Genomic DNA, 27,477 nt, shown 5'->3' on the forward strand with positions numbered 1-27,477 from the left:
ATTCAAGCATTCAAAGGATTCAAAACGTTTATTGTCATATGCACAGTGAGGAAAAGCAAGTTTCCCTGTACAATGAAATTCTTTCTTAGGTAATGTTAATTTCAGCATTTACAAATGCTTTATTAAAATCACAAGTTTTGTTTGCTGACATTAGTTAATGCACTGTGAACTAACATGAACAAACAATGAATAACTGTATTTATATTAACTAACATTAACAAAGATTAAGAAAGAGTATAATAAATGTAGTGTTCATTGTTCGTTCATGTTAATTAATACATTAACTAATGTAAACAAATGACACCTTATTGTAAAGTGTTACCATAAAATCTTATTAGAAAATTTCTGAGCCTTGGCCTAAAAATTAACATCATGCCTGAACATTGGATTATTAAAATACTAGAATTGTTATAATATTTTATTTGATGTAGGTCTTTTTGAATGTTAATCATTATGGTCTTTAAACTGTTCCCTATAAAAGGCAAGGTTGGTTTGAAAGCTTTTGTGATATGAAAAGAGATTAAACATGTTATTGTACAGACAGCCTAGGGCAGTTTTTCCAATGCAGATTATATATGTCATATAGACCTGCTGGTTCAGTAGCCTACTGAATTTAATACTATCAACAATTAAAAAAGATTACATTAAAACTATGCAGAAAAAAAAAATCAGTTTGTGATGAACCACTCTTACAACTGTTATTTGGTGATGTGTCAAAAAATGTAGCCTATGTTTAAGAAATACCTTAAACGTTTTGCTGATCTATGATGGTTTCGTAAACTAAGTGTCCGAAACTTATTTAAAATATCTAAAATCAACGAAGATGAAACCATTATATGGCTTAAGGTTTTGGTTTTACAGTAGGGAAACCAAAACTAAAAGTTTTCAAAATGCCTGCCACGTTCCGTCCTTTGTTTAATTAGCCTTTACAAGAAAACGAAACTCCGAAAGCAACAGGCAGCACAGCAGCTTTTTTCAAGCTTCAGATAGTCAGGCGCTTTCTGAGTTTATGTCCCCGCCCACTTTTACATCACCGAACGTAGGCCAGCGTCTCTTTCATACGTCCAGCGTGACTCCGCCCCCTTTCCACCCCGTTGTGTCTGATACTGGACGATGCGACCTATCCGTGCGCGCCCTCACATACACAAGATACTGAGGTGATCGCGTTTCATTACATTTTCTCCTGGCATACCCGAAGAGGCATTGAAAAGAAGATTATCGAGACTGGTGTCACGCGGCTCGGATCACATACATATTGGAGCGAAGCGACACCGTTTCACTTTTGCTTTGTCCTCGATAATGGCAGCTCAGGATTTCAATTTTTTACTTGCGACGGACTCTTATAAGGTAAGAACCGCCTGGCTCGAGTCGTTTGAGAACAGAAACGCAAAGAAGCTTGACAGAATTTGGCCTGTTCTGACAGTAGCCCTTTGTGCTAAACCATCACATATATGTGGGGATAAAACCAACTTTGACCTTGTAAATCGATTAAATGTAAATGAAAACATGATTCAGAATAACCTACAGTTATGGCAAAATTGCGATTATTGTGTTTTTTTTCTTGTTTAGCTGAGGGGAATCTGCGTAAGCTCTGGTTCGTTTTAAATGCCCCACTCATTGAACGCTGGACGCAGGGGGGCGGGGCTTATGCGGAATGACCTCGTGCAGCTTTTTAGCTTCGCCGAAGGCCATAGCGCGTGACGTCACGTCACTCAGTAATCTAGGAATCGAAACTATTTTTTTTCTTTTTAGAAAACCACATAGTTTTATTTAATAATAATAATTATAATAACGACAACGTCATTCCAAATGACTTAATTTTTTACATGTACCATTTATGTAACCTTAAATATAATCTAAATAACTAAATCTCACAGTTTAGAAATCCAACATTGGGCAGTAACCCATTTAACCCCACCTCACCTGTAATATATCAGTAATCAGAATTTACATATTTTAGTTATCTGCTATAAACGAAAGTGATTTTATGTGAACTTTCCACTTGAGTCACTTGATTAGAGTTGTTTAATTTAACTTTGACAGTCAGACCACGTCAAAGGTCCAGGTAAGGAATCAGTTAAAACGCATAAAACAAAATATAAAACTACAAAACCAGTCTTAAGTCACTGGTCAAAAAGTATTGATTTTTCTTTTATGCCAAAAATCATTAGGACATTAAGTACAGATCACGTTCCATGAAGATATTTTGTAAATTTTCTACTGTGAATATATCAAAACTTAATTTTTGATTAGTAATATGCATTGCTAAGAACTTCATTTGGACAACTTTAAAGGCGATTTTCTCAATATTTAGATTTATTTGCAACCTCAGATTCCAGATTTGCAAATAGTTGTATCTCGGCCAAATATTGTCCGATCATAACAAACCATACATCAATGGAAAAATTGATCCTTATGACTGGTATTTGATATATTTAGTATTACAAAACAATTCGGTTAAACTACTACTGTCATGTAACAAGACACTTGCAAACAAAATAGTTATGTGTTTACATTTGATGCATATGCAATCAAAATATAACTAATGATATGTTATGTAATACTGTGTAATGCTCAAAGCTTTTTGGGATTTGACTCTAATTATTAAGTGTCTTTAGCTGGGTTTAATGATCTTTGCAAAAGATTTAAGAATTTTGCCTCTAATTCTCCACCTTTGGCCAGTGCTGACTGGCCAAAGTTGTGTAATAATCTTTGTGCTTCACATTAGTCTTTAACCTCTGAAAAAACAACCAGCCACAAATCCCATCTGGATCTATGTTGAAATCTCACACAACAAAAATTAAATGTTAACGTGTTATTGATCTTCTGATTAGATAACTAATTGTTTATGAGATTTTGATACCTGCCCATTTAGAATGCACTGTTGTTACGCCACACACAAACATTCCTCAAGTGGCACATAGAAATCCATTCTATCTCAACATAAACAGGTTGCTCCGGGTATCATTGATGAGTGAGTCAGGTTTGGGCTGATGATCAGGTCCACTCAGAATTCCATTGGAAGCTAAGCAGATTTCCTGGAACATGTGGAACACAGCATTCATAAAACGTTTCACATCTTTCATGTCTTGCGTAATTATTTTGGCCATTGTGTTGCTAATTTGATCATGATTTTAATTGGCAATAATAGTTTTTACAATTCAGCCCAGTTTAGAAATCGGCATAGAATTTGCAAAAAAGAAAAAGTCCACAGCAGATTGTCTTTCCATACCTTACAAATCACATGGAAATTCTATATTTTTTTTTAATATAAGCAAAATAGACTTTCAGGGTTGATCTGATAAATAATTGTAGACAACCAAACATGGACCATTATTTGTTTCTTAAGATGCAGATAGAAATATATTTAATTTGTTTTGCTTTGAAGGAGACATGACACAAAACTAAGCCCTCCATTATGGGCATCAAGAAAGCGGCTGTGTGTTGTTTATGCAGATTGTATCACAGGGCATCGAAGACCAGCTGCTTTTTAGTATTAAATTTGTGTCCAAGATATAATGGCAGGTTTGTACTTGTAAATCAAGACACTGTTTCAGCCCACCCCAGCTGTAGCTTGACAGTATCAGCATACAGTAAACAGGACTTTGATGAAATGCTGTGAGATCCACGCACACAGCTTGAAGCTGACAGATTCACAAGAATGAAGAAGCAATGCAGTTGTGCATTTAAAATATAACCGGCCTGTAGTCTTCAATGTAATAATGAAGTGCAACACTGTTCATAAGTTTGGGGTCTTTTTTTTTTTTTTTTTTTTTAAAGCAAGATGCATCAAATTGATCAGAAGTGACAGTAAATACATTTATAATGTTACAAAATATTTATATTTTTAATATATTTTTTATTATATTTATATATTTTATTATATTATATTTGGTAAACTTGTTTTACGAAACAGGCCCCTGATGATTTTGAGATTGTGTAAACAATTGTAATACTCAAAGCTCCTCTCTTCTTTTCAGATTACCCACTACAAGCAATACCCACCCAATGTCAGTAAGGTGTACTCCTATTTCGAGTGTCGGCACAAAAAAGGGGGGCAGTTTAACGAGGTGGTGTTTTTTGGCCTCCAGTATCTTCTAAAGAAGTACCTAGCAGGTAATTCCAACTACTTTCATTATTGTGTAACCCCTTCAGTGATCAGAAAACCTTTGTGTAGTTCCACTTGGCTTACATAGATGTAGTGTTTGTTTTTGAGTTTGTACATTTATTGGCATGGACGAAATGTTTTTTCATGTATTGCCATTCACCTGATTGAGTAATGGAAAACTTGTCCCGAAACTGCTATTAGCACACATTCCAGGACAGACATGCAGTCAAAACAAGGTGCAAGAGTTTAAAAATGTAAGATTTAAGAAAGAAAGTTAGTCATACAGTTTTGAAACTATTCCTTCGTAGTCGTGTCATTGCAAAACTGTATTACTTTCTTGTGGAACACAAAAAAAGAGATATTTTGAAGAATCTGTTAGCTGTTTTTGTACATACATTAAAAGTCAGTGGGGTTCAAAACAGCATTGGACCTAACTGACTTTCATTGTGTGGATTAGGGATATGCCGGTATCAAGTTTTTATGCTGCGATTAATTGCTAATGCTTTTATCATGGTATACGTGATATATTATAACAATATTGAAATTTAGTTGCAAAAAAGTGTTGTCATGCAGACAAAATTTTTTTAAATAATTTATTCTTTTGTGCTCCACAAATGAAAGTCATACAGGTTTGGAATGACATGAGGTGAGAAAATGCTGTCATTGTTCCTTCGAGGTTTATGCTTTTACCCATTTCATTTTTTATAAAAGTGGTCATGAACACAGACCAGCCATGTTAGAGAACGTAAAAACAAGAAGACTACATTAAGTCCACAAAAACAACCTAGTTACATAAGGCTAATTCCCCTTAAGCTTCCCATTTCATTTAAAGTATTCCAAACCAGAAAGTGTGTATTTTGTGGTTTGTGTTTTAAACTGCAACCACGAACAGTATGTGTGAACGGCAGGTTTTTTTTTTTTGTTTGTTTTTCTCCACTGATTTAACATTTTCTTTCAGCTAAACTATTTGTACTCACTCTTAACACAATGAATATTTCATTGAATTTTAAGACAGTTATTCTGGCATTGCACTGTATTGCATTCCCCCTGAAAGATGTCAGGGGCGTTGTAACTTTGCATTTATAACCACAGAGAAATTGACATTTGATAATCGTTACTGAACAAAACTGTGCATTTACTGTATCATTAAATGGCCTCCTAGTTTAGTATTTACATGTTGGACATGTTCAAAAGAGCATATGCTTTATACACAGATCTTAACATCTCTGAGCTCATGTAATTATATAAATATATTGCAGGTCCAGTTGTCACGGAGGAAAAGATTCAGGAGGCGAAAGTCTTTTATCAGATGCACTTTAAACGGTCAGTGTTCGATGAAGAGGGATGGAGGAAAGTTTTAGAGGTACAAACAGAAGTTCATATCAAAGTCAAAAAATGTTTTCAGATATTTGACCATTACATGACTTTGAAGTCTGCTTACTTTGTTCCGGAGATAAGTGCAAACAGAGATAACGACCACCTGCCTTCTTCCTTTTCCTAATTGTGTTGTCAGAAATATGATGGCCGCCTTCCAATCCGTATCAAAGCAGTTCCCGAGGGGAAGATCATTCCCAGAGGGAACGTTCTTTTCACTGTGGAGAACACGGATCCAGATTTCTTCTGGCTCACCAATTATATTGAGGTATTACTTGTCCGCTTTCATCTTTGCTTTTTTTAATACAGTTTTTAAAAGAAGCCAATGCAGATATTGCAAATGGTATAAAAGTAATTTAGTCGTTCTGCAATGTCCAAATGAATGTTTAAAAAATTGTAGGAAGAACACAAATAATTAAATATTTACAAAATAATACATACACTACTGTTCAATTAGTATCTTTTATTCTCCAAGAATGCAAATTTTGTTTTCAAATAAATGCTGTTCTTCCATCAAATAAACTTCTTCCATCAAAGTATTCTAAAAAATGTATCACAGGAATAAGTTACATTTTAAAACATATTTAAATAGAAAAGTTATTTTAATCATATTTTACAATAATACTGTTTCTGTCAGGACCACTATTGCCAAAGATGATTGACAGTTAGCATACAGTTTGGATTGGCGGTATGGTTCTGTTCTGGGCAAGAACTCCCTGCGCATCCATGCAGCCTAGCATGGATGAGAGCAGGGAGAGCAGTGATAACCCCCCGTGTAAACAGAACAGAACCAACGAAAGTATGCAGATATCGTTAAAGTTCAGTGATTTTTGTACATTTTAGAATTAGTCTGATTCAAAGGAGAATCAGAAGGCTGGATCCTGACTGGCAGAGGAGGAGTTGGGGATGGAGGAGGGTAATTAGCTATTGAGCAATGCGAAAACTGCTGATAAACTGAGGGACCTTATATATGGAAGCTTAGGCGTCGTATCCTTATAGGTAGATGGGGATCAGCTGAGAGTCAGCTGATGAAAGCTTGACTAACATGAACTGCCAGAACTAACGCTACGCTTGATTTCTACTGTATTTTACATTTGCATTTAGTCATTTGCATTTACGCTTTTATCCAAAGCGACTTACAAATGAGGACAATGGAAGCAATCAAAATCAATAAAAGAGCAATGATATGCAAGTGCTATAACAAATCTCAGTTAGCTTAACGCAGTACATGTAGCATGTTTTTTTTTCTTCTATTATATAATAAATAAAAATAAATCAGATAGAATAGAAAAGAAATAGAGCAAGCTAGTGTTAGAGGCCTTTTTTGCTTTTGTTAATTGTATAATAAATAAAAAGAAAACGAATAGATAGAATACAAAAATATTAGAAAAGCTAGTGTTAGTTTTTTTTTTTTATATATATATATATATATATATATATATATATATATATATATATATAGAAAACAAGCAGTAAATGAATAAGAGTGGAAGTCTAAAAGGGACATGTTTTTTTCTTTCAAGAATAGAATTAGAATAGAGCGTGCTAGAGTTAGAGGGTCAAATAAAGATGGAAGAGATGTTTTTTAGCGATTCTTGAAGATGGCTTAGGACTCAGCTGCTTGGATTGAGTTGGGCAGGTCATTCCACCAGGAGGGAACAGTTAATGTAAAAGTCTGTGAAAGTGATTTTGTGCCTCTTTGGGATGGCACAATAAAGCAATGTTCACTTGCAGAATGCAAGCTTCTAGGTCACATAAGTCTGAAGTAATGAATTTAGGTAAAGGGGTGCAGAGCCAGTGGTGGTTTTGTAGGCAAACATTAAAGCCTTGAATATTTTTGATCAAATAAATGCAGTCTTGTTGAGCATAAGAGACTTCTTTTAAAAATCTTAAAAAAAAAAAACCTAATTGTTGAATGGTAGTGTAATCTAAGGACAAAGTCCAAACAGCATTTAATCAACATTGAACTGTTACGAGAAAAGGGATGTTATTCAAAGGGTCATATCAAACTAAAGCGAGTTACTGATTTCCTGCACAAAGGGTGCTTTCAAGGCAGTCATTAACGGATCCCTTTATGATCATGTGATCATTACATATTTTTTCATGTTTTTCACATTTGTTTGAGACACCACACAATTTGAAATGAGCCATATCTAATACAAAAGTTTTTTTGTTGTTGTTATAACAATCTTAACAGCAACACAAAGCCCCTCTGAATGTCTGACTGTCAGCATAGTCCGTAAACCTGATGGTGTGGCACATTACTTCATATTGGATGATTCTGCCGTACTGTTGTTCAGGATGACAGCAGGCTTTGATTTCCAGCATGCTCCTAGCAGCTAATCCTGGACCAAAAAACTGAGGGAGGTTTGGACGGGCTGGTGGGGTCAGTGAGGACACGAGGTCATTAGGTACTGCCCTGGCCTGCAGCCCTGCAGACTCGAGAGCTCAGAACTCTTAATGTTGTCATTATGTAGACAAAGTGTTTTTTGGCTACCAGGTCTGAATATGCATGCCTATAATCCATGATGAACATTGTGACTCAATTCATTTTCCTAATATAAATTTAAAAAATTTGACAAACACTTTATTTTATACATGCATGTTATCCGTTCATGCATTTCTTGGGAATCAGGCCCGCCACTTCGCATTGAAAGTGCCGTGTTCGACTGTTCTACTGGAACATTGTAGTATGCAATATTTTTCATTACACTTCCATCACAATGCGATACAATGTAGTTTTCTAGACCCTTCGCTCTCTCTGATCCTCAGTGGTAGAACAAGCTTACAACCCCCTCATGACTTGCTAAAACCATCACAACCATCAAAACCTTTAAGAAGCAGACTAATAAGTCTTCCATAAGAAATTAAATTAAACTTGCACCAACCCCCAATCAAAGACACTTTTCTTTTACTCTTCGTCACTTTTACTTACTGTACTCTTGAAACTTAATGTTGCAGTACTGTACAGTACAGTATTATTGGTTCTTGTATAATAATTTGCTCTGTCTCTGTGATGTCCCTTGTTTGTAAGTTTCTTTATATAAAAGTGACTGTTAAGTAAATGTAATGTAGATGTCCTTGAGCAACATACTGTAATGAACTGGAAGTTGCTTCGAATAAAAGAGCTTGCTAAATGACTGCAACTTGCAAAAGAAATGACATTTATGCTTATGATTAATTTGCTTTTGAAGAAAATGCACTAGTACAGTGGGGCAAAAAAGTATTTAGTCAGCCACCAATTGTGCAAGTTCTCCCACTTAAAAAGATGAGAGAGGCCTGTAATTTTCATCATAGGTATACCTCAACTATGAGAGACAAAATGAGGAAAAAAATCCAGAAAATCACATTGTAGGATTTTTAAAGAATTTATTTGCAAATTATGGTGGAAAATAAGTATTTGGTCAATAACAAAATTTCATCTCAATACTTTGTTATATACCCTTTGTTGGCAATGACAGAGGTCAAACGTTTTCTGTAAGTCTTCACACACTGTTGCTGGTATTTTGGCCCATTCCTCCATGCAGATCTCCTCTAGAGCAGTAATGTTTTGGGGCTGTTGCTGGGCAACACGGACTTTCAACTCCCTCCAAAGATTTTCGATGGGGTTGAGATCTGGAGACTGGCTAGGCCACTCCTTCATTGCCCGGACGATGTGTTTGGGATCATTGTCATGCTGAAAGACCCAGCCACGTTTCATCTTCAATGCCCTTGCTGATGGAAGGTTTTCACTCAAAATCTCACGATACATGGCCCCATTCATTCTTTCGTTTACACGGATCAGTCGTCCTGGTCCCTTTGCAGCAGGTATGGTGTTCTTTGGATGCAACTCAGCATTCTTTCTCCTCCAAACACGACAAGTTGAGTTTTTACCAAAAAGTTCTATTTTGGTTTCATCTGACCATATGACATTCTCCCAATCCTCTTCTGGATCATCCAAATGCTCTCTAGCAAACTTCAGACGGGCCCAGACATGTACTGGCTTAAGCAGGGGGACACGTCTGGCACTGCAGGATTTGAGGCCTTTGTTACTTTGGTCCCAGCTCTCTGCAGGTCATTCACTAGGTCCCCCCGTGTGGTTCTGGGATTTTTGCTCACAGTTCTTGTGATCATTTTGACCCCACGGGGTGAGATCTTGCGTGGAGCCCCAGATCGAGGGAGATTATCAGTGGTCTTGTATGTCTTCCATTTTCTAATAATTGCTCCCACAGTTGATTTCTTCACACCAAGCTGCTTACCTATTGCAGATTCAGTCTACAATTTTGTTTCTGGTGTCCTTTGACAGCTCTTTGGTCAGGAGTTGGACTGTTTGAGGTTGTGGACAGGTGTCTTTTATACTGACAACGAGTTCAAACAGATGCCATTAATACAGGTAACGAGTGGAGGACAGAGGAGCCTCTTAAAGAAGTTACAGGTCTGTGAGAGCCAGAAATCTTGCTTGTTTGTAGGTGACCAAATACTTATTTTACCGAGGAATTTACCAATTAATTCTTTAAAAATCCTACAATGTGATTTTCTGGATTTTTTTTTCTCATTTTGTCTCTCATAGTTGAGGTATACCTATGATGAAAATTACAGGCCTCTCTCATCTTTTTAAGTGGGAAAACTTGCACAATTGGTGGCTGACTAAATACTTTTTTGCCCCACTGTATGTCAACTACATGTTTAATACCTTAAAATAGTGTCTTTTATTCAAGATATCACAAACAATTTAAGCCAAACCTGACTGGAACATTTAGATCCTGCCTGTTGGCCTGTTGCTTGAAAAGTCTTATTGGAATTCTGTCAGCTTAATCAATGGCAAAGTTTATGTATCGATGTCAAGACTGGAGAAAAACATGTAGAACAACACAAACGGTTCAGAATTCTTTGTCTTTGTCAGTTCCTGACATGCACGTCCTTAAGTGGCCACAGATCAATGGGTTGTGGTTTAAATGGTCAGGGCCATGAAAATTGTGAGTGCAATAACAAGCCATCTTTGGTCTTCTCTGACGTACATGTGATCGTGTGTACATTCTGTCCCCACAGACGATGCTGGTCCAAATGTGGTACCCCATCACCGTGGCAACAATCTCCAGGGAGTTCAAAAAGATTCTGGCCAAGCATCTGAAGGCCACATCAGGGAGCCTGGAGGGTCTGGACCTCAAACTGCATGATTTTGGCTACAGAGGGGTGTCCTCACAAGAGGTAAGATGGGCGTGGATTGGTAATTACACTTCCTGGTCAGGACAATGTTGTTATTGTAAACTAAAACTTTTGGTAACATTTTAGTATGGAGCTGCTGTTTGTTAGTACTTGGTTATAAAGCACATATTCTGCATGACCATATTCTACATCCTTAATCCTATCCAATACCTAAACTTAACAACTACCTTACTAACTATTAATGAGCAGCAAATTAGGAGTTTATTGAGGCAAAGGTCGTAGTTAATGGTTTGTCAAATAGCGAGAATTGGACCTTAAAATAAAGTGTGACCAAATTTTTAAAAGTTATTTTCAGCTGAAATATAATTCATATTAAATGAAACGGGTAAACTTTAAAAAAGGAACATAAATGATAATTAAAAATGTTGCCTAACCAGCTGAAATGAATGTTTACGTTAGAAATAAGAATTAATTGATGCTATATGGATGCAGTATTAAAAAAATAAATAAATAAAATGACAAACATACTATAAATTACTATAAATTATAAATTCAAATTAAACTGTAAATATAAAAATATAAGGTCGTTTATATTAATAAATACTATAATATTTTATAAAAAATATTAAAATAACACTGGATCAGCACAGTGAATATAAGCAGTATCGTGTGAGATATTTAAAGCATTGCCCTAAAACCATTTTTACCATGTTTTGTTTTACCATGGTACATTGCTGTTAATTCTGGATTTGTGTTTTCATAACCAATTAGTCTGTTTTGTTGTGTTGTGTGATTGATACTTACAAAAACACAATCTTTTATATGTTTTATGACTCTTAAGAGACTATATAGAAAGCTAGAAAATAACTGATTTTCATGTATTACTGATTGCATGATATTATTTTACCCTGAAGTTCTCATTTTTGTTGCCATTCACAGCACACGCTGAAGAACACTGAAATATCTATTAAGTCAAACAGGAAGTGCCTCTGGTGTTAAAATCTCTACCTTTATTCTTTTTTTTTAGCCTTGAAATCAAAGCTGAAGCCAAACGTGGTCTTTCTCTCTTCAGTGCTTTTAAAGAAAGCTTGGTCTTCTGGGGCAAATGAAATCAGACATTACTTGGTGAAAGCAGAAAATCGATTCATTACAAGACGAGGCCATTCCATTTAATCAAAAGGAGATCAGACCTGACCTTTTGAAACGCAAGCAATGCAATTTCTGTATTTTTCAAAGCTAGGAGAGCCCTGATTGTTGGCTGTGTTTGAGTGAGGTTGTCGCGCTGACGGCTTTTGGGTCATCGGGTGGTGCTGTTTGAAGAGTTGTGTGAGTAAAGATGACTGTTTGGCTCTTGAATCGGTCCATCTGCTGTGTAAAGGTCAACTCTGCCAGGTTTCATCTATATCACACAGTGACGGGTTCAGGTGTTGGGTGACTAGTGATAAGCAGTGAGTCGGTTACTGACTGGCTGGGCGTGCTAAGCGTAGGAGACCTTTGTGTGCGAAAGTGAGACCACTGGATTCTGATGAGGTGTGACATAACCCCTCTGTGGTGCCCTTTTGAGACCGGTACGCCATGATCTAAAACTGGACATGGTGATGCGGCCTTCATAGATCAATCCAGCAGCCTGATCGAACAGAAAAGGTGCATTTACCATGCTTGAAGGTTTAGGTCATATAACAAGCTGGATTTTTACATTTTAATCTTTCTAATGAACTAAAAGCAATTCTACAAAGAAGGTACAAGTGAAGTGATGCTCAGGGGCATTGCTAGACCTGACTAGACTCAACTCGGGGGCAGACCTGAAGTGTTTATGATACCGGCTTTTAATATATATTCACTGACATACAGTTTCCTTTTAACATTTAAAAAAAAAAAAATCAGTTTACAAGTTTCTCAGAAATTTGAACCTACAACTTTTGCAACCCCATAGCACATATAATACCACTTTACTGAAAAGGTTTGATTCGATTACAAATTTTTGTTGGATGATTCTATTTTTAATGATTATTATTTTATGATTTATTTACCTTTTTTTAACTAGCAGAGATTTGAACTTGCAATCTTTGTAACCTCACAGCACATTTAACACCACTGTACTGAAAAGGTTTTTATTAGAGGTAGACCGATTCATCAGTTTTGCCGATTAATCGGCACCGATAGTTGATTCGCGGAAGTATCGGTTATCGGCAAAAATCCATGCCGATAGTTTTCCGTGTTGCGCCTGTTCCTGGAGTGGCTGAGAATGGTCTGCTGTTATTATACAGTACAAGAGCGGCCTCTAGAGGCAGAAATCACTGACAGCACATGTTGTTTGTTTTGGCATATGACACTGAGTGCTGCACAGACGCACGCACACAGAAACTTCAAACGTGCATTTAAATGCAGCCGACAGAAAATCCAACGCTATCTCACAGCAATTCTTACATATTTTACGAGGTGGCTAACTCGTACGATCCGCACGTGATTCGCACGTTCTCTTTCCGTTTGCTCTGAAGCAAACTTATGTCCGTTTGGTGCTTAAATAAACAGTTTTAGACCGCTGCTTGAATTGAACGTGACGCGTCCGTTGTGTGTGACACCTGTGACTTCTCCTAGACGCAGCGCTGCGCTTTTGCACAGTGGGTCACTTGCATTTTTTTTTTTTTTCATATTTTGATTAGATAATTATGCAGTGTTCTAAAATAGCAGCAAATAAAATGGGAGAGTACACATACAATATCAATAACTTGTGCATGTAATTTTAATATGGCCTTGTGTAGGTATTTCAAGATGGCTATGTTTAAGCATGACTGTTGAAATGAAATGGTAATACTTAACAATAAGAGTCCATTTGTAACATTAATGAAAGCTGTAGAAGTATTGTTCCTTATTAGAGTGTGTTCATTTCATTTCAACATTTACTATTACTAATAGGTTTCATTTTAAAATGTAAAGTTTCTTCTTATAACAGTAGTGAACTATGAAATAACTTTAATGATCAATATAATAATTCATATTAATACAAAATTTTTATTCATTTACAAAGTATGGTTCAGTACTATTACTGCTTTTTTAAAAATAGTAAAGCTCTATTTTAGTTTTCGTTCAGTATCCATTTGAAAAACTATCAGTTGATTAATCGGTATCGGCCAGTGTGGTCCAACCTAGCTATCGGTAAAATCCACTAACGGTTGACCTAGTTTTTATTCGATTTGATTCAAAAGTTTTATTTATTAATTTTATTTTTTTTAATTTTTAACATTTGTTAAAAAAAAAAATCTAGAGTTTTGAACTTGCAACCTTTGTAATTCAATAGCAAATATAATGCAACTGTACTAAGGTTTCACTTTCTTTCTTTTTTTTTTTTCTTTGATTCGTAATTTTTATTTGTTTTTATGGTTTTAATCTTATATAATTTTATTTGTTTTAATTAACTTTTTTTTTTTACTAGCAGACATTTAGCAGAGATTTGAACTTGCAACCTTTGTAACCCCATAGGAAATATAATACCACTGTACTAATTCCATTTTTTTGTTTTATTTTATTCGTGGTTTCGTTTTATTTTATTCTCTTCCAGCTAAAACTTGTCATTTATGTCGAACCACACCAGTAACAATCAGTTATGTCCTATAGAATTTCACGTGTTGGGTAATAGGGTTGTGTAATTAATCGCATGCGATTGTCATGCGCATCTCGTCAGTAAAGCCAGTTCAGTGATTGGCAGTAAATCGCCATCACCTGCTTTCAAATGGAGCGGCATTTACTACACAGAGCCATAGTACACAGAGCCGTAGTTCACTGACAAGCTAGGCAATATCGCGTTGATAATCGAATGCGATTCATCTGCGTTAATGAACGCGATATTGCCTAGCTTGTCAGTGAACTACGGCTTTAATGTGTAGTAAATGCCGCTCCATCTGAAAGCAATTGATGACGATTTACTGCCAGTCACTGAACCTGCTTTACTGACGAGATGCGCATGACAATCGCATGCGATTAATTGCATAGCCCTATTGGGTAACATGACTGTCCAATGCAAAAAAAGCCATCTGGGCGTCCTAATCTAGGTCCATGTTATATCTGGCTTTATGGCATATTTCTCTGCCAGCTGTCAGTATAATATTGCTATTGTGTGTTTAAGCCTGTTTGATCACTGGCAAATACATGAAATATGACATGACAATATTCCATGTCACTCTCATGCAGGACTTTGTCAGAAAAGTAAGTGCAAAAATGATTTTAAGAAAGGAAGAAACAATGAATTGGAAAGGAAAGAACATCATTGTGGGATCTAAGAAAGCCCGAAGCGCTTCTCCCTCAGCAGTTAACAACAGACAGAAGCATGCTGTGTAAAACTATCGAGCCTTCATTAGGGACAGTGGGATATTGATAGTGTATTTTCTAGGTTGCGGCTGACTGGATTAATGATGGCTTCAAGAGGAGATTAATGATGCCAAGCAGAGTTTAATGCCTCTGATACTCAGGGTTCCTGCTCACTCACCACTCTCTTCTATTCAGGGGACAAGCAGTGATTGATTGCAATGCTTTTAGAGGAGAGGTTCGCCCAAAGTGAAAGTTCTGTCATCATTTACTCACCATCAAATCCTTCTAAACCCATATGACTTTTGTTCTTAAGAGGAAAAAGGGAAGTTTAGCAGAATGTATTAAAGTACCTTAAAAGCACTCCAGACAAGTTGTGTGCTGTTTTTTAAGTTTAAATAGAATATTAAAAATAGAATATAAAACATGCAAATTAAAATTTAAACTGAAAATTCACAAATAAAAGCTTATTAAAAATATTAATAAATTCTACAATAGTATATAAATAATATTAAAATAACACTGATATTTATGCTGATGCATCATTGATCCATCATATTGTGCTGGGCTGTGCTCTTCTACTGCATTGACAATTACATGACGAGGTCCCCTAGATCCATGTTACAATCACAGCGGCAGACTAAAGCCTTGTTGCGGATCTGATTTCCCTGGGTTGACATCAAGCCCAGATCTCATCAGTTCTTAAATTAAAAAAGAAAAAGAAATAGACTCCTCAAATTCCCACATAAATATACACCTTGTAGTCGAGCAAGAAATATTGATGCTCTCCTCAGGGGGCTAAAGAGATTTTGCTTTGAATCAAACATGTTCACTTTTCAGAGCAACAACCTTCCCTTGACTATCACTAAAGAGCAAATCCCCCCTGATTACTGTGACCCTGCGATGAATGAACTGAGAGACAGTCAATAACCTGAGTGTTTAATCAGGGGAATATAGAAAATATCTTCTTGGCTTTAAATTGAGCACACGATTGATTTCATAGGTCAAAGTCACAACCTCGCTTATGATTTGCTTCTTAAAAGCCACTGTCTATAATACCGTTACAAAAACAGGATCAACATAATGGGAATCGGCTAATGTTTTAAATGATGAGAGAAATCACAACATTTGATCTTTGGGTTTCACTGCAGACGTGAGAACATTACTGTACAATAAAGACTTCAAGGACTAGGGGTTTGACATTAAACAGGTTAATTGACTCATTTCTGTTGTCTTTCTTTACTGATCTAGTCGGCAGCACTTGGTGGAGCTGCTCATCTGGTGAATTTCTGCAGCACAGATACAGTGGCGGGTGTGCTGATGGCACAACGATACTATGCATGTCCTATGGCTGGGTTCTCCATCCCTGCTGCAGAACACAGGTAATGTACTTGTGTGCTTACTAGGGGTGTAACGGTACACAAGTATGACAGTTTGGTACGTACCTACCTCGGTTTTAACGTCACGGTTCGGTATGATTTCGGTACAGCAGGGGGAAAAACTAAACTTTAAACTATAGGAAGCCCTTTTACATTATAAGGTTACAATTAGGCCTAACAACTTAACCCAAACTTAAATTTAATTACTATTTATTTTTAAATGGATAATCAACACTCAACTTAAAAAAACAAAAAAAACAATTGTATGTAAACATAATGCAGTTTTTAAATTAACTTATAAATAATACAATTTCTAGGTTATTTGTTAAATTATATTCAATAACACACTGGTTGTCATAGCATGTTTCATAACAGATTAATTTAAACATACATTAAATAATTAAGACTAACAGGTTTAGTCAAATATAATAGTATATAGTGTAATATTTCGCGAAATGCTCCTCTCTAGACTTCATTTCTCTAGTGAACTAATGAGCTGTGGACACTGATGGCTTGTTGAGGTAAATGAAATGCTACGTTTTATTTCCACGCTGTTTTGTTGATGTCTTTCTGCGGTTGAAACACTGATTGAGCAATTACATGAGGCATGAGATGTTCAGTCATGTTTATTCGCGTTAAAACTAATAGTACAGAGGAAGGAATGATCGTGTTCACTTGCGCTCCGCTCTGCACAAGTCTGCGGCGCGTCACGGCTCAGACACAGAAACCGGAGCTGATCGTGGCCGCTTGAGTCTATGCTTGGGTTGGGTTTATATCGGCACGTTTCTGAACCGATTTGTCATGCCACATCGAATACATGTACCGTTACACCCCTAGTACTTACTGCTCACTTATTTAGTCAAAGCATAATCAAATTTGGTTTTGTGTAACGTCCCGCCTGAAAGAAATAAAGTTTGAGGAAAGTTTCAAAGTGAATTGATAAATACTATAGTAGTATTTATAATACTAAAATAACACGGATTTAAAGAGAAAAATGAAAATTCTGTCTTTAACTTCTCACCCTCATGTCGTTCCAAACCCATAAAACCTTTGTTCATCTTCGGGACACAAATTAAGATATTTTTAATGAAATCTGAGCTTTCTGACCCTGCACAAACAGCAATGCAACTGACACGTTGGAGCCCCAAAGAGGTAGTAAGGACATCATTAAAATAGTCAATGTGACATCAGTGGTTCAACCTTAATTTTTACAAAGATAAGAGAATACTTTGTGTGTAAAGTAAAAAAATAATGACATTATTCAACAATTTATTCTTTTCTGTGTCAATTTTCCACGCGTGTTCACAAGAGTACCACCCCTGCTTCAGTAGCACCACACGCATGTGTCATGGTACTCTCGTGAATGTGCGACGGAGACTGACACGGAAGAGAAGAAATTGTTGAATAAAGTTATTTTTGTTTTCTTTGCACACAAAAAGTATTCTCGTAGCTTCATAACATTACGGTTAAACCACTGATGTCACATGGACTATTTTAACAATCTTCTTACTGCTTTTCTGGGCCTTGAATGTGTCAGTTGCGTTGCTGTCTATGCAGGGTCAGAAAGCTCTCGGATTACAACAATATCTTAATTTGTGTTTTACAGGTTTGGAACAATATGAAGGTGAGTAATTAATGACAGAATTTTCATTGTTGGGTGAACTAATCCTTTAAGATTGTTGAATATGGTATGATATGGTACCTTGGAATGCTGAAACCTGTTTTAATTTAGTTTATGAAAAATTCCGTTTTAAACATTAAACATTTGTTAATTAAACATCCTTACCCTTATATCAATCCAAACCCACCTCGAAAACGCGGAGTAGTGTAAACGATAGGCGTAACCGTAGCACAAATTATGCGTTTTAAAACGAAAACGCACTAGTGTAAACGGGGCCTTAGTCTGTTTTCACACAAAACTATTATATGGCTTCAGAACAATTTGTATGGACTGTTTTTGTTTTCTTTCGTAGCTTGAAAACTTCATTGTGATAGCATGGAAATTAGTGACCAGCAGAGAATTTCCCTTTAAGACTGATTGGGCAGCGAGTCAGTTAAACAGCTGCCTTTGATTTCAAACAGCTTGTGCCGTCAAATTCAACGGTGACGTTAAACACCTGCATGTTAATTTGCATTTGTTCCGTTGATTCTAATTAGTTCTATTAGTAGCCACACATTCATCCATCTCGCAGCTGTAGCACCTTTTATCTTTGAGGTTGAGTGCATTTCCCAATATAGCTCTCACTCTTTATTTCAAATTACGCCATTTCTTCTGTGACGCCGTTCCATCCTCATTTAGTTCAGATATAAGTTTTTCAACCATTCCATGAATCACTCTGACATTTTTATAGCTCTACGGCCAAGGATTGTTAGACACAAAATGACTCATTTGCAGCAAATGATTCTTTCTAATTCTTGTTTTGCAAAGTGAAACCTGTTTATTTATAATGCACCTTCAAACTAAATAAAGCATGAGTGGGTGGGACTTCACTAATTGTTGTTCACTAATTTGAAGAAGGTTTGTCAGACTTTGTTTTTCATGTCTCTGTAGTACTATCATCTCCTGGGGCAGGAGCCGAGAGAAAGACGCGTTTGAGTGTCTGCTGGACCAGTTTCCCTCTGGGCCTGTAGCTGTGGTTAGCGACAGTTATGATATTTTTAAGGCTTGTAAGCACATCTGGGGGGACAAGCTGAAGGAGAGAGTGATGGAGAGGAGTGAGGATTCTGCACTCATTATTCGTCCAGACTCTGGGGACCCCGCTCAGACCCTCATAGAGGTGTGTGTATCATGTACCAAGTGTGCTCAAAGTGGAGTAGTGTTCACTACAGACCTTAAGGCAGCAGTTTCAGTGATTGAACTTTATTTTAATGAAGTCAAGACTCAAACAAATAGGCTTTTTCCAGCACTGTGACTTACAGGGTTGGCTGGTCTGTGTGAAAGTAATGCTCTAGAATATTGATTTTCCTTTTTTATAAACTGTCTTTCAGATTAGACTAGATGAATGAAATTGTGGAGTTAAGGTTGATTAGCTGGCTTTATAGCCCTTAATTCAAAGCATATTCACTTGCTTCCCTCCTTCATTTGACTCTTCTGTCTTGCTTTTAGGTGATAAAGATTTTGGAGAAGTGTTTCGGATGTTCTCAGAACTCAGTTGGTTACAAGGTGCTCCCATCATACCTGCGCATTATCCAGGGGGATGGAATTGATCTGAACTCGATTAATGAGGTAAACTAACCCTCAGACCAAGAGAGAAAAAAACATGAACTACCATTCAAAGGTTTGGAGTCAGTAAGATGTTGTAAATATATGTTACAATATTAATATTTAAGGAATTTTGTATTAAGTAAATGCAACCTTGGATGAGCATAAGAGACTAATAAATATATATATATATATAATATTTTGTTTGTTTATATATGTCAAATCTGTGACATTGATCATGTGAATTCCTTAGTGCAGACTGTCATGTTCTTAGTTTCATCAAGATGCTCTTTTGGAAAATCGTCTTCAAATCATACTAGAGAACATTCAGCTTTTACACAAAAGCAAACTTGAGCACTGCTGCCAGTAAAGCAAAACATCAAAACAAATAATATGTTCAGAAACCCATGTCAGTTTTTCAATTAGCACACACATTGTTATGCAAATTCTTGCACAAATTCAATGCAAATCAAAAAGTTATTAGTAATTAAAAATAAATGGACTATATTAGAGAAATGCAAAATGTTTTTCACTGTCGTTTCAGACTTTTGGACCTCACTCTAGGTGTGCTCATATGACTAGCAAGTTATCACGTACTAATAAATGTGTGGAATGGCGGTCAACTTGATGTTTATCAATCTTTCATGACTGTTTGATTATAAACAATTATTACAGATGACACAGTGGTAAATCATTGATCGCAATCTGATCAGTATTATTTTTTTATTTTTTTGCCTAGCACAGATTCTCGAGAAACTGAGCGATGAGGGTTGGAGTGCTGAAAATGTGTTTTTCGGTTGCGGAAGCGCACTGCTGCAGAAAATCAACAGAGACACGCTAAACTGCGCTTTTAAGTGCAGCTATGTGGAGACCAATGGCAAAGGCGTGAGTTTCTTTTTCACTTTCACTTTCAAAACGACCTGTTTAAATGAGTTGAAAAAGTACATTTGAACAGTTCTGCAATTTTTTTTTTTAATATCATGTCATTTTGTGTTTGCATAGATGGATGTCTATAAGCAGCCAGTGACGGACCCATCTAAAGGATCAAAGCGTGGTCGTCTCTGTCTGAGGAGAAATTCAGATGGCTTCATTGAGACGGTGGAAAGTGGAGCAGGCAAACCACAGGAGGTTAGATCACCTCCCAGATTTTTCCTAAAGATATGAACATACTGTGCCACATTTATGCATTTCTTATTTCATGTTAAACTTTTGTGAACGGAGGATACATATAGATAATTACATTTAATTCTGTGGCAATTCTAGGCTGAATACATTTGGTCAAAAATACAGTAAAACAGGAATATTGTATTTATTATATATTATTATTGTATTAATATATTGTATAATACATTTAACTTCATTTATTCCTGGGATGTCAATGCTGAATTTGCATGAGCCATTATACCAGTATCACATGATCCTTCAGTAATCATTCTAATATGCTGATTTACTGCTCAAGATCTCTTTTTATAATCAATGATGAAAACAGCTGTGCTGCTTAATCATTTTTGAAGACACCATGAACATTTTATTTTGAGATTTGAGTGATGAATATAAAGTTCAAAAGAACAGTATGTGTTATATATAACATTACAAATGTCTTCACTGTCACTTTTTGATCAATTTAATTCACCCTTGCTGAATAAAAGCATTAATTACTTCTTTTTTTTTTTAAATGTATGTAAACAGTGCTGGTCATAGTTGGTGGTCCTTTAATATGATCTTCTTTTGTAGGACATGTTGGTGACTGTGTTTGAAAACGGGACCATCCTGCAGGAGTACACTCTGGATGAGATCCGTAAAGCTGCTCAGCTTTGGGAAGAAGACGTGAGCCCTTCCCAGCACAACAAAGAGGACGACACTAATCTAGAGATCCACCAGAAACACATAATGAATGGCATGCATTAATAAACACAGTATGCGCACTGTTTTCAACACTGCCCCTACAGACCAAACACATACCTATTCCACAACACTCAGATGTTCATCAATATAGCAGAACACAGTGTTGCCAATACGGCATAGAGCATACAAATACATATCACATCTGACTTTTGAGGCAACCCTTAAATTTTGGATTTGGTTGCCACCGTTTTTTTTATTAGTTCCTCCTTCACTTTACCACACTTTGAGATGCCAAATATCTTTGTTGGTGCTTCAGAAACAGGAATATGCTTCAGGAGTATATGACGGCAGGGTTTGCATTCGATTGATTGTAATGTTGTTAAAGCATCGCCTGGCAGTACACTGATAAATGAAGGAGACTTCATTTGAGGTGATCTCATGATCGTATATGGGCTTCTGCACCAGCAATTCTGCACATGATCCCGGTTTCTGATGTGACGTATAGTGACACTGTCTGCAAATGCAAAAATTAGATTTAGAAAATCAATATCTACTTCACTTTTGGAGGATTTTGGGTGTTCTTTTAATATTTTTTTTAGACACCCATAATGCCAAGATGGCAATGATGCATTTTTTTTACAATAATGAAAAAAAAAAGTTTTAAACTATTCCCATGTTGTGTTCAACATAGAGATGCAGACTTGAAGATCATCCACCTGCTTTGTGTCATCTTGCTGCTACATAGCTCACTTAAATTTGCTTCAGAATAATACTTTTGTTGGTAAAGATTTACCAGAAAGTCTTCTCTGGAGATAAAAGGTTTTCTTAGAACCGCAAATTGATCCTGATGTTAGTGGAGTAAATGCTACATAGAAAAGAATCAAATGTTTTCCTGAAAATAGTTATAGTGTGATTTATGTGGAGTTGGTTTTAGACTTCCGAGATGCACAGAATACATCATACAAACTCTTTGCTAGTATTCTCCATACAGATGCTGACGGTGCCTTAAAAACCACTCGGACCTCAGTGATCTCATTGCCGGTCACTCTCTCTTGCGTTGTCCATTCCTCCCCTCATTTTTCACACTTAATATTGTCCATCATGCCCAATTTCTCTCTTTTCTGTGACTCACATATGAATGATGTTCAGTGATTGCTATTTTTTGCTTTTGCCTTATGTTTTTTGTTTTTTTTTATTGGTCGTCAAGCTTCTGTCATCTATATGCTGATGCTGAATGAGATGTGGGTTTAATTACAGTGAACATTGATTGTTGTGTCATCATCTTTGTGTTCAATCATGGAAATGACTAATTTCCGGGTTGTTCCGAACATCTGAAATGAAACGGTTTGACCCTACCTCTTTTTTTTAACTAATAAGAATGAATATTGAAGTAATGATCCTTACATTTAAAAAGCATTTATTCTGTTGTGTAAATACTCTTTAATGGTAGTTTCAATGATAAATTTTGTCTTGAAATTTTAGCGTTCTTTTTTTCTTTTTTTTTGATTTTACAGAAGTGATATTTTGAATGACAAATAGACAAGCAAAGATATAATAAATATAGATTGAACTTCTTCATCTTGATATTTAACACGTCTCAACCTTTCTTTTTAGAGTGTTTTGGTCATTTTATAAGAAAAAAAAAAAAGTAAATATTTTGTAAATGGAAACCAAAAAAAGGAAACCGAATATGTACCAAAAGCAGTGATGGCCATGACGGTGCCAGTATGTCTGGATTTTTTCCCAGTTTTTAATTGGACATTTTGGACGGCCTGCTTTCTTCATAACCATCATAGCAGAAAAGGAATGGAATGCCAAAGGAAGGAATGTGACTTTCAGAATGTGATAATTTGCTGCTTTTTTTGAGTAATGCAAAACAAAATCGAAAGGTCTATATTTCCAAATTCCACTGAAACCTGACAGTGGTTCAGTTTATATTCACCAGATGGTGGTTTGCCTTGTCAAATTGTATTCACATTACGTCATTACACTGCCATTACATTTCACTCTTGGGGAAAAAGGGTATAAAGCTGTCTTTGGGGTAGTAACCTAAGGTTCAAAAGTTAAAAGGTACATCTTTGTACCTCGTTTACCCCTAAATAGTAAATTGTATTACCTCAAGTGTACTTTTTGGTATAAAGGTACCACCCCAGTGACAGTTTTCTTGAGCAAGACATGAGAGTCTGGTTTTCCACAGCAGAGTTGGGTGAGTTTGTTCAATTGACCATGTGCAGCATATTTGTATAATGCAATTTTGTCCACTGACCAAAATAGTCACACTCTTTCCATTTAGACAAGGGTTTAATTGAAGTCAATAAGCTTATGTTTGTATGAGATATTTCGAATAATGTCCATTCTAGAATTTTAAATTGCGGTTTAAAGGTTTTGGGTATATGTTTATTTATTTTCTTTCTTGTGCTCTCTTAGCTCTTATGCTTATCAGACTGCATTAGCTTAAAAATACAGGGGGAAAAAAAACATTTAAAATTGTAATATTTCAAAATATTAAGTATTTTTAATGTTCTAAAATTATTTTGTACGTCAAACTTGACTTTTCAGCATCGCTACACTTCAGTCTTCAGTGTCACATGATTCTTCAGAAATAATTCTAATATGCTGATTTGCTGCTCAAGAAACGTTGATTATCAATCATTTTAACAGTTGTGCTGCTTAATATTTGTTTGCAGACTGTGAGACACATTTTTCAAGATTTCACTTTAAAAGAACAGCGTTTATTTGAAATGGAAAGCTTTGTTACATGTCTTACCTCTCGCCTTTAATCCATTTCCTAATCCTTTTTGAAGAAAACTATAATTCTGCAGTGTTTAATAGTAATAATCAGTCGAATCATTTGCATAAAAACCATACAATTCTTTATTAAATCTGAGGATGTTTTGTCATAGTCTACAGATACTGTAATGAAAGGGGGCCCTCTATTGATCATTTTCAAAAGTGCACTTCTAATTTCCCTCTGAAACCAGAAGGACCAAGTTTATACTAAATTAGTAAATCTAAAGTTACAATCACATCACAATAAATCAGAAACTTAGCCTACTTTCATTTCCTAGAACGCCAAGCGACTATGTATCCGTTGTTCTCATTATAGTCTTCCTAAAATGTGCGCCAATTAAGTATAGTCTGAATAGAATTCCTAATATTTTTAATTCCAGGCAGCTCTTTGTAATTTGCTGTTCGAATGATGGCTTTTTAAAATCGTGAACATGCCAATCAGTACATCTCATCCATCCGGCACACAGCACTCATAATTCATAATTAATCCAGTTATACATGCATCTATTCAATAAATCCAGAAAATGCGCACTGTGCTCACACAATTCAATACGGCTGCTGGTGGTTGCTTGCGCAGGTGTCCATTAATGTCAGTCAGTCATATTTTTTAATCAGCATGTCGCAGATCAGAAAGCATCTTCAGAGTAAGTATCTGTTAATTGGCGAACACTGTCACTACTGATAGGCCGCTCGGCGCTCATTGGATTAGTTGCTGCTAAGCAACCTCTCTGCTAAGCGTGTTGTCATGGATTCAGTTGTGAATGGTCTGCTGACCACTGATAACAGGGTGAGGGCGGAGGTAACACTCCAGCTCTGTCGCACCTGTCTGACATTTGCGATTGTTCAAATGTCACCGGCGAGCGTACGCATCATGACAGACAGCACGCATTGTGTAGACATGCACATGAACAACAGGCGGTTGCATTTGTTCATTTTTACCGCGGCAGTTAACAAAGAAGCGCGAATCGTAAGCGGAGCGCCGCTACATTAATTGTGTCTGTGCGTCTGCCTATTATTTGGTTTCTCTCATTTGTACTCATTTCACCCTCGGAATGCAAATTTTAATCCTGATTATTTCCGCCAGATTACTGGTGCAGAATAAGAGGAGGGATAATGCATTTACACAGCACAATTCAAGAATCTCACGTTTTGTCTTTTATATTTAAGCGTATTTCACTTCCTTTGTGTTTTGGTATGGGCATGGTGATTGGTTTAGCAGCCTGGTGTGAAAATGGAGCTGAAACCAAATTGAACGTTGCACCATCTCCATTTATATAAAGATGGTTGTCAAAAAAATCTGAAATTCAAAAGAGGAAGTGCTCTTTCAGAAACAGCCAGAGGGTTCAATTCTGCAGCAAAGCACCAAAGGTTCATTTTCAGCCCTATAAAATGGTTCCTTCTCACTCTCACTTCTCCCAAAAGTTCACAGTTAGCCTATTCAACTAAAATTATATATATATATATATATATATATATATATATATATAGGCTATACACTGTAAAAAAATAAATAAATAAATTGTAGTTTTTACAAAATAATTTTGGCAGCTGTGGTTGCCAGAATAATTTTGTAAAAAATACAGAAAAACTGTAAACTGTACATTTTACAGTATAAAACTGTAATTTACAAACAAGAAAATTTGAATGTAAACCAGTAAATTCAACAACGCACACTGCTATTGAAATCTGTTTTGTACCTTTAACATACTGACAACCACCATAATAATGCAGGTGGTAAAAGAGAAAGCCACATGAAGAATCAAAGTTCATCACAAGAAGCTTCGCCACGAGCAGAAGTATATACTAATATATAGAAGGTGCACAGAGTCATTCATGCAAACACAAAACACCATCATGGTAACACACACAATACTTAAATAATGCAATAAACTTTCATTACACAACAGAAGATGTAACATAAAGCCCAAATGTACATAACTGATAATAAAAACTATTTAAAAAAACATGATTATTTAAACAAAATGCTTTCAAATGTGGAGTGTCACGCAGGGAATTCTGGGAATATCAGTTTACAGTTTTTGACTGTAAATTATACATTGATTTGTTCATGTTTACTTCTAAAAACTGTACAATTAACAGCATTTTACTGTAAAATTACATGAAATGTCTGGCTAGATCTTTTACAGTTTTTCCCTGTATATAGTACGGGAACTTACTGTTAACCTATTAACCTAGTAGCGTTTTTACAAAGTTTTACAGTTAAAATTACAATATTTTATTTATAGTGTATTATTATTATTATTATTATTATTATTATTGGCCTATAGAATCAATTGGGTCGAGTGTTGTTTTGGACACAATTAACATTCAAAGTAATGGTAAAAATAATAAAATCTTCAAAATAACTTCTATTGTGTTCAACAGAAGAAAAAAAATCATAAAGGTTTGGAACAACATTAGGTTGAGTATTGTTATTGTTAGCTAAAACTATTAACATATAGCTATATATATATATATATATATAAATACAACATATATAGTAGTCCAGGTGATATGTGCAAAATTTGAGGTGATATGTTCACTTTTTCATAAAAGCATGAAACTTGGTACAATTGTACAGGTTAGGGCTCTGAACATTTTCAGAAATGGGGCCATCGCAAAAACACCTTGTGGTTGCCATGGTGACTATTTTACTTTCCACCATAACCAAATTATGTATTTTGTGTCATATCTCCTGAACCAAACATGATAAAACAGAAAAGGTGATGTCTACCCCTATGTTTTGATGGTCAAGGATTACAATGATACCATATACAAAAACATGTTCAGGTGAAGAGTTAACGGTGAAATCAGCAATGTGAGAAGGAAATCACAGTATCAAAGCATTTACAAATGGCCATCAATTTTTTTCTTTCTTTGTTAATTAACTAATATTTTATTCAATAGTACAATAAAAGATTGTTTTCAAGAATACAATCATTTATTTCAGAGATATAAAAAAATATATAATCTCATATAAGTGTATTTTTCCTTACCTCTCAGGCAGAGTCAGGTAGGCGGTATTATGTTTCCAATACATTCTTGTTCTCTCTCAACAATGCTTTAACATCACACACAGACGGCAACACAATCTTGCTAAACTCTTCTGCTGCTCCTCTGTCATTTTCTGTGGGTCTCTTGAATTGTCAGTCAGCTGTCAACAAACTTCATTCTGGCCATTGCTTCTCAATCTACTCTTAGTATCCTAAAAAGTTGCCCCATGCCCCATCTCTACTGTATTTTTGCTGAGCAGTCTTTTGGGTGGCTCCCCAATGTACTATATTTCTCTAATACAAAAAAAAATTAAGTAGGCTTAACCAAAATTTTTGTGG

The 27,477-nt window shown here is 35.9% G+C and overlaps 1 protein-coding gene across 1 annotated transcript; it reads left to right on the forward strand.

Moving 5' to 3' along the window:
* Positions 1 to 1,080: 1,080 nt before the first annotated feature.
* On the forward strand, positions 1,081 to 22,707 carry nampt2 (nicotinamide phosphoribosyltransferase 2). Its single transcript, XM_058792089.1, has 11 exons — positions 1,081 to 1,347; positions 3,981 to 4,116; positions 5,368 to 5,471; positions 5,622 to 5,750; positions 10,511 to 10,669; positions 16,181 to 16,311; positions 18,860 to 19,085; positions 19,415 to 19,534; positions 20,255 to 20,395; positions 20,513 to 20,638; positions 21,245 to 22,707. Exons 1-11 carry the CDS (start codon positions 1,300 to 1,302, stop codon positions 21,416 to 21,418), a joined length of 1,494 nt encoding a protein of 497 aa, XP_058648072.1. The 5' UTR covers positions 1,081 to 1,299; the 3' UTR covers positions 21,419 to 22,707.
* Positions 22,708 to 27,477: the final 4,770 nt, after the last annotated feature.

The sequence above is a fragment of the Onychostoma macrolepis genome, chromosome 11, assembly GCF_012432095.1.
Source record: "Onychostoma macrolepis isolate SWU-2019 chromosome 11, ASM1243209v1, whole genome shotgun sequence".
Classification (NCBI taxonomy): Eukaryota; Metazoa; Chordata; class Actinopteri; order Cypriniformes; family Cyprinidae; genus Onychostoma; species Onychostoma macrolepis.

What these genes read in the sequence shown, in the direction of transcription:
- nampt2 (XM_058792089.1), top strand. Translation starts at nt 1,300, where the DNA reads ATGGCAGCTCAGGATTTCAATTTTTTACTTGCGACGGACTCTTATAAG. An exon ending in ATCCCTGCTGCAGAACACAG is followed by an intron (nt 16,312 to 18,859) that starts GTAATGTACTTG and finishes ATGTCTCTGTAG; the next exon opens with TACTATCATCTCCTGGGGCA. An exon ending in GAGCAGGCAAACCACAGGAG is followed by an intron (nt 20,639 to 21,244) that starts GTTAGATCACCT and finishes CTTCTTTTGTAG; the next exon opens with GACATGTTGGTGACTGTGTT.